This window comes from Centruroides sculpturatus, unplaced genomic scaffold, assembly GCF_000671375.1.
Source record: "Centruroides sculpturatus isolate CEXI.00-Female unplaced genomic scaffold, Cexi_2.0 scaffold1641, whole genome shotgun sequence".
NCBI lineage: Eukaryota > Metazoa > Arthropoda > Arachnida > Scorpiones > Buthidae > Centruroides > Centruroides sculpturatus.
In genome coordinates, this window is record NW_019386719.1 from 61,094 (window position 1) to 75,039 (window position 13,946).

The following is a 13,946-nucleotide window of genomic DNA, read 5'->3' on the forward strand; positions in this document are numbered from 1 at the left end:
TCCCGCTGCCTTTATTCAAATACTTTATACTATAAGTATAAGTATAAACTACAAAATCCTTTCCTAATTTGCATGAGCAATTCACGATGTTAACAGACTTTTGGACCACCCTGTAAATACAAATCCTACTGAATAATTCGAATATAAAATTAATTTTAAAGAATAAATCCAAAACAGAATCTGCCCTTTGAAATGCAGTTTTGTAGTAGTAGTATCTGCAGCTTTCAGAATAATTAATTACTATTAATTATGTTAATTTATTTAGATAGAAATAAAATCTTGATTTTAATTAAAACTGTAACTTTTTAAATTTTTTTAGAAACTAATTTAAACTAAAATTTTTCATTCCAAAGACAAACCTGGACTAAACTAAAGAACTAATTTTAAGTTCTTTAAGCGTTAAATTATAATATTCAATAAGAAAATCGCCTGCTTTTGATGCCTTATCAAGCTTAATTAGACTGTAATTTGTAAAGGTCCTAAATTGTTCAGGCTCAGCTTAGGGGCCCTAAACAAGGGTAACGGTTACCACGGTGTTTACATGTTTTCTATTGTGTTAAAGCTGTCCTGAATATTTCGCAACTGTACTTAAAATTTTAGTGAATCAATGCGAATTTTAAACTGTAGATGCCAAAAAAAATTATTTGGGGTGAAAAACAAGTAAATTATGCATAAAACTTACGAACAGGTGACCTTTCTATCTGACATTTTACCTGTGACCTGAACTTGTTGCATTCGGGAGAATTCTCGCGTTTTGTGCAATATAATTTTCCTTACAGTTAAGCATTTCTTGTATTTTCCGAGACTGATTATCGTTCTTATACATCATTACAATTTGTACTTACGATCAGTATTTTTATTATATAAAAAATGCCATCCATATCACTAAATTTGGTCCATTCGCAAAGATACTAACGACCGATAGAGTAATAACACTGTTACCAATTGTCGCCGTTTATGTGTTAATGTTTCCAAACACGTAATCATTTACGCAACAATGACAATACTTACCCTTCCTAACACGTGACCGACAATTGACAATTCCCTGATAAGTGACGTCAGTCATCGACCCGCAACTTTACCAGTCCTTAATTATTTCCCATTATACATGTACTGTATTCCATAAAAACCTTTTTAAAATCTCGAATTTAATAATGTTTGCTTTGGAATAATGAAATATTTTATTTTGTGTATATAATAAAGGAATTAAATAATTAAGCTAATTAAAATTAAATAGCAAAATTATTTTAAAGTAGTTGCGGCCTTCGTTTATAATCAAGACATTTGTAGTAATTAAATTTATAAATGTATTTTTAGCATTAATTATAATTAAAGAACGATCGGAAGGAATGTTTTTGAAGTAAATTTTAGGGGTTTAATGCTTAATTAATTTAAACTGGAGAATACAATTAAGTACAATAGTTGAGTGTAAAAAATGTTCTATTGATTATGACATTAATATAATTTTTAAATTTATTGTTTTATGCTAAAAAATTCTTATAAAAAGCAAGAAGTTTTACTCTTTAATAAGGAAAATGCCAAAATTTATAAATATTTTTCTGATTTCTTGAGAATAGGAAACGATTGAAGGTGGCAAAGAAGCCTGGATATGTGTTTTATAAAATAAACAAATACTGTACTATATCATCTAAAGAAGCTGCTAACTACGTACTGTACACGTTATGGTGAGTCTGCCATATTAGATAGTCTTATATTAATTACAGTAAGAAAAAATTGAGTTCATTTCTTTATAAAATTCATTATACAGAATTAAATAGAAATCTGATATAGTTTTATCAGATTTCTATTTAATTACTAAGTTATTCAAACTAAGTTATATTGTTTGATTTTTTTTAAAGTTTTTATAAAGCAATACCGGTTATTATATAGTGATACTGAATTTTAATTATCATCATTGTTTATTGTTCGGGCTAAGATAAAAACTGAAACGTGGATGCTAGATGTTAATGACATTACAGTGATATGAACCGTGAAAACAATATCCTAAAATTTAGGTACATTCATTCGAAAATGTTTTGTTGGAGATGTAAATTTAGATAGTAATTGTAAGTTATAAGATACAAATGATTTGAAAGGTATGCACATAATACAGAACGATCGAACCTGATGTTCCTGTGATAACTGTAACAATTTGTATGTGTTCGTATTAAAGGTATTGTGTAAATCAATACAGAAGTTACAGCTAGAAACATGAAATTAATCATGCATCTAACTACAGAGGAGGGTCTCAGAACCAAAGATTTTAAATTAAAGGTGTGAGTAGAATCAAAATTTCTGAAATTAATTTGGTTAGTTTATTATATTTTTGGACCCTTTTACAATATGTATTTTGTTAGTATTACTAAATGTAACCAGTAGAGATCAGGAAGTATCCAAGATAAACATTATTGTCTAGAAAACATTGTATATGGACAGAGGAAATACGTCATCGAAGCGGAAATGTCGATAATAAACAGAGGCATCGATAAGTCAAGGTCGCCCCACCCGTTATCTATTGTTGCGTCACGCTAACATTTCAAGACAACTTTAGAATAGTACGGAATTGTGGGATCGATAAATTAAGTTAAACTTAAATGGAGGCCAGGCGAGTCGGAATAGTGGGATATGGTCATTTGGGAAGATTTTTGTATCGTTCCCTCAGAGATTCGAACAATTTTCGAGTCGCTTTCGTATGGAATCGAACTCCCTGTGCTCTAGAAGACGTAGACGCGAACTTAGTATTGAGAGAACTCTCTGATTTCCACAGCCGACCGGCCGACGTCATAGTGGAAGTTGCCCATCCGGATATTACAGCAAAACACGGAAGTGACTTCGTAGCCGTTTCCGATTACGTCATCGGCTCTCCCACCGCTCTGGCAGATCCGGAAGTGGAGAGCCGCCTTCGCGCAGCTGCCATACAACACGGAGTGTACGTTCCCAGTGGTGCCCTCTGGGGAGGAGAAGATTTACAAAAACTGGCGGAAACTAATATGCTAGAATTTGCCAAAATTACAATGAGGAAGCATCCTTCTAGCATAAAATTAACGGGGGAGATGAAAAAAAGAAACGAAGCGGTCGTCGATCGGCCTGTTATATTGTACGAAGGACCGGTGCGTAAGATTTGCAAAATGGCTCCCAACAATACTAATACCATGGCCACCGCCGCAATAGCCGCTCATAATTTGGGTATGGACGGGGTGATGGGGTGTTTAGTGGCAGATCCCTCGTTGGAAAAGCATCACGTGGTCGAAGTAGAAGCTCGAGGACCACTCGTCGACGGAGAACGATTTACAGTGCATACTATACGAAAGAATCCCGCAACACGCGGTGCAGTCACGGGTATGGCCACTTACAATGCATTTTTGGCAAGCCTTCATAGAGCCACGGGCAAAGGACCGGGTATCCATTTGTGTTAGCATAAATTAATACAAGTGAATATGAGATTTAGCATGGATTCGTGTACATTGCTATCTTTTAAAAAGAAACAAATTTCTGAATTTGTAACTGATTCAAGTGATTAAATAGAGTTGCAAAAGGTGTTTTTTTATTTTTTTTGAAATCATTTCGCCCCAAGATATAGAAATCTTAAAGTTGAGAAATTTGATCTCTGGTCTTCGATAATCTGTTGTTACTGCTTTCAAAACAGTATCTAGTGTAAATAGCAGATTAGAAAACTCAATGGAAATCAAATTTTTATCTAAATTAAATTTCTTACGCCTAAACATACTTTTAAACTAGTTTTTTAAATTGCTATCGGTGATTTTTTTTTAAATTTGTTCACAAGAAAAAATCTATGAACATAAAGCTATTTACATATTTATAGAATACAGAAACACGATATCTTATACCGTTTGATTTGGAAAAATAAGATAAAATTTTATACACAGAATGGCCCAAAAATTCAGTCAATCATTATAAAGATTAAATTATTCAAATATTTTTATTACTTACAAAACGGAGCTCCTTTTATTCAATTATAGAAATTATGATGCTTTAACACCTTTTCTTGTAAAAATACACGTAACGGTTATGGGCCTCCCTTATATTACACAAAATATTCTTATTGTTGATTGCTTTTTATTCATAAACTCCCATAAAAATAAAATTATTTATTTGGATTACGGATTGAATTATTTGTTATTTGTATACGGCAACGCAAGACGGGCAAACTGCCGAGGAAGGACGCCTCCCGGAAGGACTTTCTATGGAAAACGCCCCTATTTAGGTGTTACAAAAATGACGAAAACCCGGAAAACTTCGTGGCCAGTGGATGTTGGCGCGAACCAACGACCAACTTCCAGTGCCAACTAGTGTCCGAGTGGATAAAGCCGTTCAATGGTTTTATCCACTCGGCCACTGGTGGGCACTCACGAGAAATCAAACTGAGACCTCCACTTAGCCAGTAATATTCTCGAGTAGCCATAGCTAAAATTTTAAATTATTGTCTCAACTCTTACCATATCAATTAGTTCATATATTTACAGTACTCATTTTAGTATCCAAAAATTAATCAAATTATATGAAAAAATATTTTATTCTCCCAATTTTGATTTTTTCAACAATTTTTCAATATTCATGAATATTCATCGGATAAGGTGAAAGAAAATGTATTCATTTGCGGCTCATTATGAATTAGCACATTTATATCATAGAAGATAATGTTATTTTCGTTTTGTTATGAAAACTTGATTAGAAAAAACGAGTTTCATGAAAGTTGCTTAACTGAAATGACTTCGAGTCTTGGAAATCGTCTTTTCTAGAATTCAGTGACAGGCAACATTGAGAGTTTCCATAGATAATCTTCAGTGCTGCCATGCGTAATTTGTTTGTGATTCTCGTTAAGAAATCAAATCAAAAATAGTCACTGGATCTGGGTTCGGTGCCCACCAGTGGCCAAGCAGTCTTCGTACTATGAACACTGGGAGTTCGGTCCTAGGTTCGCGCCTCGCTCCGACGAGCTGGTCACGTGGAGTTTTCCACGTCTGTAACGCCTAAATAGGGGCCAGTTTCCCTTAAAAAGACCTCCCGGAAGGCATCCTCCTAGGCAGATAGCCCAAGTGTTGAGTTGTCATAACTTAACAAACAAACAAACATCTGGGTTCGAATCCTTACTAGATCCACTAAATTTATCATAGGTATAGATTCTCATCGTTTCTCATCCCTCGCCAATGCTGGTCGATCCGTATTGTCGGGTCTCTAATGATCTAAATCGTGGCGCCAATCAATTTCGAGAGATTAAGGCTGCGTACACACTAGACGTTTTTAAACGCGCGTTTAAAAGCGCGCGTTTGACGAACCAAGAGTTCTGCATAGGCGTACAGTACACACTCAAACGTGCGTTTATAGATTTTTCTTAAAACGCGCGTTTTGCGGGCGTCAGCCGAGCGCTTTGAGATATATGTGCTGCCATGTTACTGTACATTCGATCGCGCGCTTTCGGGTAGAGTGGACGTACGTTGGCCGAAATGGAGAACGATCATTTCGATACTGATCTATTTATTGATGAAATCTAAAAGAGACCAACCATTGTCAAATGATTTTATAGATATTTTAAAAGAATTAAAAAACTTGGGTTCATTTTGTCTTAATTTTGGATACAACGTCGCAAACATTCCATGTGTCAGTCTATCTCGTAATATTGGGTGCACCCAAAATTCTCTTTGCCTCTGCCATCGTCTTTTATAGCGACGATGGAGGAGGGCACACAAGCAATTACTTTCACGTCCATTTCCAAACTGAGCCAGTGCGTATGCTCCACTAAACGCTCGTCTAACGCCGAGCTAACGCCTGGTGTGTACGCTGCTAACGCGCGTTTAACGCAACGCAAAACGCCTAAGTGTGTACACAGCCTAACTCCAGGAATTTAGGATTCTACAACAAAACATTTCAAAAGTAACAACTGTACATGACCATGTGATAAGCTATTCGTCTATTTCCATAAGTAATACAGGTTCGTCCACTTGAGATTTCGTGGATCTTCGTGACTATCCACGGAAATTCACGTAGTCTGTATATCTAGAATCTTAAATTGATTGAAGATGTCCATTTTATAAACAATTCGTATCTGATTGGCCATTTTAATTAATAAAATAATTAATTTAAATTTTGGAATGCACCGAATCAAATTTCACTTACACTATTACCTCTTTCATTAGTAGGTTCGATTATCGATATACGCTAAACAATGGGTATAAGATAATGTAATCAATGTCTTATCCAATATCACCTTTGAAGTAAACAGATAAGAATCCGGTTTTTCCTTCTAGTTAACACATGATAGAAGGAAAAATTGCAGGAAGTTTTAGTGTTTTTTTAAGGAAAGTTTGTGGATTGTTTTTGGTCAATTGATTTTTAATTAGCATAGAATTCGAAAAATAATGGATCTTATAGTTTTAATCTATAATAATTTATAAATAAATTTCTTTCAGCATGGTCCTGGTGGTGTAGCAAGTACTATAGAATGTTTTCAAGGTAAATCAACGTGTAGCAAGTACTATAGAATGTTTTCAAGGTAAATCAACAAGCGAGTAATATGTTTGGTTTGTAGATTTATAATCATTCAAATCTCTTGGCACCGATTTCTTAAGATTACGAGCAATTATTTATTGAGACATCGTCAAAATGCCGGACTGCAATTTTTTATTTATTTAATTTAAAATATATTCTCTCCACCTCAATTTATTAGTAGTGGCTTGCACCTGTACTGTACAGTACATCATACTTTTCCTTTAAGAGTCGTGCCGATCATCTATTAACTACTTTCAGGTACAGTAACAGCATTTTAAATCGAAATAATGTGACTTCTGGTTTGTATCGGAAAGTTAATCGGTGCCCTCTGCCCCTAAGGTTTCCATATCTGGTCTCGTATTTCATCTACCTAACTCCGTTCTCGAGATTAACGAAAGACGGACGGTCGGACGACAGTGGGAATTTATAGGTCTACAATTTTTTTAAAATTGCAGCCCAATGAAGAATGATAATTAAACATATTTCAGCAAAAATTCTCCCAAAATTACACTTTACTAAAGTAAAAATTATAGATGCAATAGATTTATTTAGCTTTAGAACAAACCTATGGAATCTAGAACCATTGTAGTAGGATAATTTGGATTATGCTAAAAATTACAATTATAAACTATTTTTCTCTTTTAAAACGTTTTGTACTGTATATATAAAATTAACGAAACAAGATCAAAGAGCTTATCTTTATATATTTTCCTACCGAGGATAAAGTATTGATAGTTCACCTTTTTACAACAATAAAAGGGGTATGATATAAGTGTAAACTGCAAATATTTATAGTCTTTTATCTCAAATACAAAAATAAAGGGAGAGTTATGTTAAAACACATATCCTTATTATTACATGCTTAAATTATACAAAAATCTAATATTATCTATGAACAAGTTGCTTCTAGTGTAGGAAAATACACGAAAACACTGAGAAATTTAAGAAATTTATAACTCACCCATCTAGTGTTGAGTTGGGCATTTTCAAACGTTGGTGAGTTCTCACAAAAACGAAAATTTTATTACACACAATTGCACTTTTATTGCTTATCACTAAGTCACGTGAACATAATGATAGATTGCCTGAAAAATATTTAATTGTCGTTAATGCAAGATAATATTGTTTAGTGGGAAATTTTTTTAAAATTTGTTCTGCTTTATCATTTGATTAAATTAATGTCGCAACATTTTTGCATAATTCTTTACACTTTACTTAACTTTTTTTACATATACAGTATATTAAAAAAAAACACAAATCATAATGGCTTCAGATAAAATAATTGGATATTTTAAATATAAAATGAATTTCGTAAATGTAAAATTATTACAGAAATGTAGAAATTTCTTTGTAAATTATTAGTCTTCTGTTGAAAATATAAGAATTAGATCAAAATAATCTGAATACAGTAGTCTCGAAAACTCGGCACTCGATAACCCGGCAGTCCGGATAACTCGGCCACACCCTGGCAGGGCAAAAAAATCCTTAGTTAATTAATTTTCATTATAGACAGCTTTATACCTCATGAAGTATTTTTCTGAGGTCTGTCTTATCAGGTAAATTACTGTACACAGTATATTCATTAATTTTCATATTCATGTAGTAAAGGCTCTATGCCTTAATAAAGGACGTACTTTTCCTTTGTTTAAGGGTATTTGGGCAGTTTATTCTCTAATGTATTCTCAAGTAAACAATACATACAAGTACAGTACAGCATTTTCTGAGGAAACACTCATACTTATTTTTTTTAACCCCATTCCCGATAACCCGGCATTTTCACAAACTCGGCCACCCTTCGTCCACATTAGGCCGAGTTTTCGAGATTCTACTGTACTTCTATTAAAATTTCTCAATATTTAAGTGCAGTAGTGTTTTATATTATTTAAATTGAATCAATTGGATCCTCAATATAAACTCAGTACCTTCCAAAAAATGGTTCAAGTATTAGAGAAAAGGGTTGGATGACACTTTGAATTAACAAACTAAAAAGCCAGGGATATTGTATTAAATTTAAACTAATACCTGTTTAAAACTCATAAACTGTGTTAATCATTATATTTTTGAGATTAAAAAATGAAAATTCATTAATTACTAAATTTTTCTTCTAAAATTTCATTATTATAAGAATTTTTGTTTCATTCTGCTTTCTCTTATATTTGTGGATTGTTTATAGGGCTAAAATAATTTGTAAATAAAAAATTTATTAGATGTTTGTAAGATTATAAACAAAGTCATTTAAAATATATTGGAACATTCTTTTATAGTTAAAATGTTTCAATTAATTGAGAAAATAATCCACTCTCTTATGATATCAATGCAAAAGGATTCTATTTTATAAATTCTTTTTCATACAATTTTGCAATTTTGAGACAATTTATTATGTTGATTCAAATTAACAATCTGTTAATGATTAGAAGTGAGGAATTATATGAATTATGAAATACAGTATCTAACAAAATTATATTATTTTCAGGCTTTGTTTGCATTCTTTGACAAAAACAATTATCAGTAATTACCGAGTGTACATTATGTACTCTGATAGAATCGCCCAATTTCTGCAAAACTTGGTTTACAACTGTCTCAGATATGTAAATAATTAGTTATGGTCCAGTTGCACACCAGGTAATGCTACAAGTGTCTTAAAATTGTTATCCCAGTATCATATAAAAAGGCTCAATGTGTTCAGAATTTTCAGTGTACTTACTATTATTTAGAGGTCTTAAAACACAAGGTGCATCTGTGGGACACAATCAAAGATTTTACTCACAGCTGGTACAGTTTAAAAAGGCCATATCACTGAGCTGAGGAAAGCAGGATGGCCATTTCTCCAAACATCTATCTGGGCCATTCTGACCTACTTTGATGATATGGGGGAAATGGATATGTGAAAGGTGTGGTGAGGTTACACATATGTGGCAGGCAGGCTTTAGAAGCCCCAAACAGACTATTAGGAGAGATGATCACAAGAATACTCTACCTGCATCTTTATCCATTATTCAGAAACAGGCGAAAGTCTTGCTGCAGAACTCTGTATTTTCCCTTACCATTGGCAAGCAATTATCAAAGGCAAATTTGTATGCATAGCAACTGATGCATTCTGCTATTAACATCCAAACAATGTCAGTTTCATTTGCAAGGTGCCATGACAGAGAAGCATGACTGCTAAAGATTAGCAGTGTATCAATCATCTCTAGTGAAAAATCTTAGTTCTGTTTCGGAACAACTACCACACTGTTAGTTTGGAGGAGCACTGTTGAGTGCACCAATACCATTTTTACTATTAAGTGGTACATAATGCCCCAATTGTTGGTATGCTGATATGAAGAGCTATCTGGTATGACAGTCACTCCTACTGTAGATATACTGACATAAGGAACATTGATGGCACAGCAATACATTCAAGAAATCCTGTATCTAGTGTTGCCATTCATGACATGACTATAAGCATCTATTTTTCAGCAAGATAATGTTCAGCTGCACACAACTGGGCTGTGTTCAGTAATGCAGAATTCTTGCTAAGTCTAGTTATGCTGTGATGTTGAACTCATTTTAAAGCTTGTTTGAACTTGTATTCTAGCTAGTTCAGTCAGCTTCTTTTATCTATCCTAACTTCTACTAGTGACATTGTTTTTGTCTCGTCATATGATTTGCAAGATGGCTGCTCATGTTGGACAAACGTATTTTATTATAACAATCACAATGTTATTCTCTCATTCAAATCATTAACTCATTCTAAAATTACTTTGAAATGTAAAATTATCATACATCGGTATGACAGATTCCGAATACAATTTAACGGAAGACAACAGTCCATTTCGTTAATTACAATAAATATTTGTTTAATTAATTTCATCACGATCTAATGCAGCTTCCATTTGAATAATTGTATTGGTTACTTCATCCTTTTCAACCAGTTTGTTTGCAAGATTTGTTGCAATCATAATTTTAACTTTGTCCACATTTTGCCCAGTTGTTTAAGAATAATTGTTCAATGATACTCAGAACATTCTTAGCTCTGTCCACTAAGCCACTCAAAATTCTAACTTAAGTGTTCTGCGTTACTGGACATGGCCCTGGAGTTTCCCAAAAATGTGTTATGTTGCCACTCTTCCTTACCTGCTGACCCCAAATTTGTCACCCATCAAGCATTCATGAAATTAGATGGGACACCAGTCTAGCTATCTACAACTATGGGGAATCTAGAGTGACAGTTGCAATATCTGTGGACAAATCTGTCACATGATAGCATACAGTGCTGGTAAACACAACCATATTGCAACATGTATAGGCAACGGGCAGTTTCTACAAGATACTAAAGGTTAATTTGAATTATCCCTTTGTGTTAATCACTTATTATCACAGTCATTATGTTTGTAGTAAAAGTTTCATTCTATTCCAATGCCCTCTTGATTGTATAACTCTCCTTTGTCAGTATTGATAATTTGGATAACTATAAATTTCTGTAGTTCTAACAATACATCTGATTTGTTAAGTTATAAGTAAAGAAAATAATTAAGTATTTATAATGTAATTAACATTATTCATATTTTAATCATCAATGAAATAATCACTTTTAAATATAAGCATTTATTGTTAAATTAAGAAATATTTAACAATGTTTAGAAATGAAAAAAAAAAAATATTAGTAAACACAAAAATATATTAATCTTATAAGATACACACAAATTAAAACCTAACTAAATCTATAACATTACAAATAATTCTACAATAAGAGAAATGTTACTTAATATTTACATTAGCTAAAGTGGATGCTTTTATTATGCCTTTATCTTTGACAACAAAAGGTACTCCTTTGTAAGTGGCTACACAATTTGCATCTGTTTTCAGATCAGGTGCAACTTGCTCAAATATCTTCTTTTTAGGATTCAGTAAGGTGTCTGGTTCACCAGGATATCCCTCAAAGGATACCCTGTCTCCTGGAACACAGCCAGATGGAGGATTCAGAATTTCTACTTTTTCGGGAGTAGATGCGCACATCACCATTGCCTCCGACAAGATCCCTCTCATCTTGGCTGGCTTGAGATTGCACAGTACAACAACCCACCGGTTTTGCATTTCTTCTAGTGGCACAAACTTTACCAGACCGGACACAACGGTTCTCAGCTTATCTTCACCCAAATCTATCTGTTCAACGTAAAGAGAATCTGCATCCGGATGTTTGGAAACAGTCTGAATGATCCCGATTCTGAAATCCAGGCGACTGACGTCGACCAGTCGTGCATCTCCGTCCCCGTCGGCTTTTGGTTTTGGAGTTTTCTTTTCTACTTTTTTTGGCTTACCCGGTTTGTCATTTTTGTCATGTTTAGGAGGTGACTCATCTTTTACTTGGCTAACTACTGGAACATTACTACTGCTTTGAACTGGTGTTATAACAGATACAGGTTCAATTTCTACTTTATTTGTAGGTAATGGGATCTGTTTTAAACCATGTTTAGTTTCTAAATCAATTAATTTCGATTTCCATATCTCTACTTCATCTTGTAATTGCTTATTTTCCAATTTTAGTTTCTTTTCTTGCTCGGAATATATTCTCTTCTTCATCTGCTCCAACATTTTATACGATCTCTCAATGATTTCATTCATAGCTTTGGCTCTCTCCGATAAACGTACAACAACTTCTTCCAGCGTCATTTTTGATTATCTAAAACGACAATAATTGTTAACGTAAGTTCCGTTTATTTACTGTAAAACTAAATATTTAACACGAGACGAAAAATACTAACCACGTTTACACAGCGAGTACAAACGACAGCGCACCCTGCTGTCACTTTTTTAGAGAAAAAATTTAATATTTAAAAAAATATTTTTGTTTGTTTATTAAATTTTTATAGTTTCCTTTCCTTTCGTTCATAGAGGAGTGTATTGCTATTCGCTTGTACTCCGAAGAGAAGAGAGACAGGAGATAGATCGCAAGGGGAGGGAAGAGCTGACCTTATAGAAGACAGCAGGAAGATACACGAAGGCCGTCGAGATAGAACGCCTTTCGGGAGGACTTTTATGGTAAGCTGGCCCCTATTTAGGTGTCATCTGCACGGAGAAAATCCGGAAAACTCCAAGCTGCCAGCCTGTCCAATCGAGGCGCGAACTTACAACCGAACTCTCAGTATTTAGTGTCTGATCACGGCCGCTATGAGCGGAGACGGAGTCCACTCGGCCACTGGTGGGCATTTTTATAGGTTTTTTTTTCAAATAAAAAATTTAACTTTTTAAAGAATTCGAGAAATAGTCGGAGTGGGACTTGGAAAATTTTATGGAAATTTTTCATTCGAATCCGTATTCCAGCGATGTTGAATATTGATAGTGGGTTCGCACCTGATCACCGCGTGTGAATTTTTCTGGGTTTTCTTTACGTGTGTCACATTTAAATACTGGTCCGTTTCCCACAAGTCCTCGCGGGGCACCCCATTGGTAAGGCGCCCATGTCTTACATTGCCTTATCCTATCAATCCAATTCCTGAAAAAATTTGGTGTTTTTCTTTAACTCTCTTTCCCTAGGCTGGATGGCCGAGCGTTTAAGGTGGCAGACTACTGCTCCGGGGGACCCGGGATCAGAATCCAGACAGATCGAAAAATCCCCACGAAGTTTTCGGGGGTGATCCGACCTGATATGTCGGGCCCTGTCCCTCACCACTCGGCCCCCCCATTGTGGGCCTGGACGAACCCATAATGAGCTTCCTAAAAAGAGGCTCTCTTAATGCCCAATATAATATGTTTAGTGGGATCGGTCGTAAAAAAACTCGTTTTTACCCTCAACATTAATCCTTTCGCTTTTGTATAATTGTTACCGCTAAAGCTACAAATCCGTTAATGTGCACATTACCTAGCTAATCTGCACATTAACTAGGATGATCCGTTAATTAAAGTTGCTAAAATTGTTTTATTTCTCAAATTACCTAGGTAATGTGCAGAGTATCTAGGTAATTGCACATTACCTACTAGGCACTCGGTAAAATGAAAATAAGATTTTTGCTGGAACAACAGCAACGTTTCTGTACGCTTAAATTAACATAATGTTATTTATTTAATTTTCAATATCTAAAGAATCAAATTAATACAATCAAACAATCAACAAATTAGTTGATTGAATCAATCATCAATCAATTAAAAAAACTTTAATACAAAAATCAAACGGTTTAAAATATTATTACAATTAGGGAAATGAATTTGCCAAACATATGATAAAATTGTACTTACTTATTAGTGCAATCTAAAGATTGGTGACACTTTGAATTACGTAGAAATTGGTTTTTGCGACAAGCAGGCCTATTTGTAGTACATTTAGATTTGCAGTCACATTTTCTGAAACCCTGCCCAGTACCAAGGGATTGTTTTATTGCTGTTTGACGTAAAGATATTTCTACAGCAGGGACATCCATTTTCTTTCGTTAAAAATCTCTCTTTGCAAACACTGAATTCAG

At 34.1% G+C, this 13,946-nt stretch overlaps 3 protein-coding genes across 7 annotated transcripts in view; 1 reads left to right on the forward strand and 2 right to left on the reverse strand.

Moving 5' to 3' along the window:
- Positions 1 to 7,618, reverse strand: part of LOC111615656 (purine nucleoside phosphorylase-like) — a 37,890-nt gene extending 30,272 nt beyond the window's left edge. The window contains exon 1 of the mRNA XM_023357087.1: positions 7,469 to 7,618. Coding sequence (XP_023212855.1) covers positions 7,469 to 7,491 — 23 coding nt within the window. The 5' untranslated portion in view covers positions 7,492 to 7,618. The remainder of the gene's footprint in view (positions 1 to 7,468) is intronic.
- Positions 1 to 13,273, forward strand: part of LOC111615658 (putative L-aspartate dehydrogenase) — a 23,865-nt gene extending 10,592 nt beyond the window's left edge. The window contains exons 2-3 of one of the 5 annotated variants that reach the window (XR_002755116.1): positions 1,578 to 1,685; positions 12,382 to 13,273. Coding sequence is in view for 2 of the 5 variants with exons in the window: in XM_023357091.1 (XP_023212859.1) it covers positions 2,595 to 3,416 (822 nt within the window). In the remaining 3 variants the exon portion in view is untranslated. Of the gene's footprint in view, positions 1 to 1,202; positions 1,686 to 1,859; positions 3,539 to 6,434; positions 6,512 to 12,130; positions 12,193 to 12,381 lie in introns of those variants that run through there. The other 4 variants (XM_023357091.1, XM_023357092.1, XR_002755117.1 and 1 more) reach the window with 4 other exon arrangements.
- On the reverse strand, positions 11,147 to 12,317 carry LOC111615657 (aminoacyl tRNA synthase complex-interacting multifunctional protein 1-like). Its single transcript, XM_023357090.1, has 2 exons — positions 12,252 to 12,317; positions 11,147 to 12,169 (listed from the first exon to the last, which is right to left on the reverse strand). Exon 2 carries the CDS (start codon positions 12,157 to 12,159, stop codon positions 11,248 to 11,250), a length of 912 nt encoding a protein of 303 aa, XP_023212858.1. The 5' UTR covers positions 12,160 to 12,169; positions 12,252 to 12,317; the 3' UTR covers positions 11,147 to 11,247.
- Positions 13,274 to 13,946: the final 673 nt, after the last annotated feature.

Excerpts from the sequence above, each read along its gene's own strand:
- LOC111615657 (XM_023357090.1), bottom strand. The coding sequence starts at position 12,159 with ATGACGCTGGAAGAAGTTGTTGTACGTTTATCGGAGAGAGCCAAAGCT.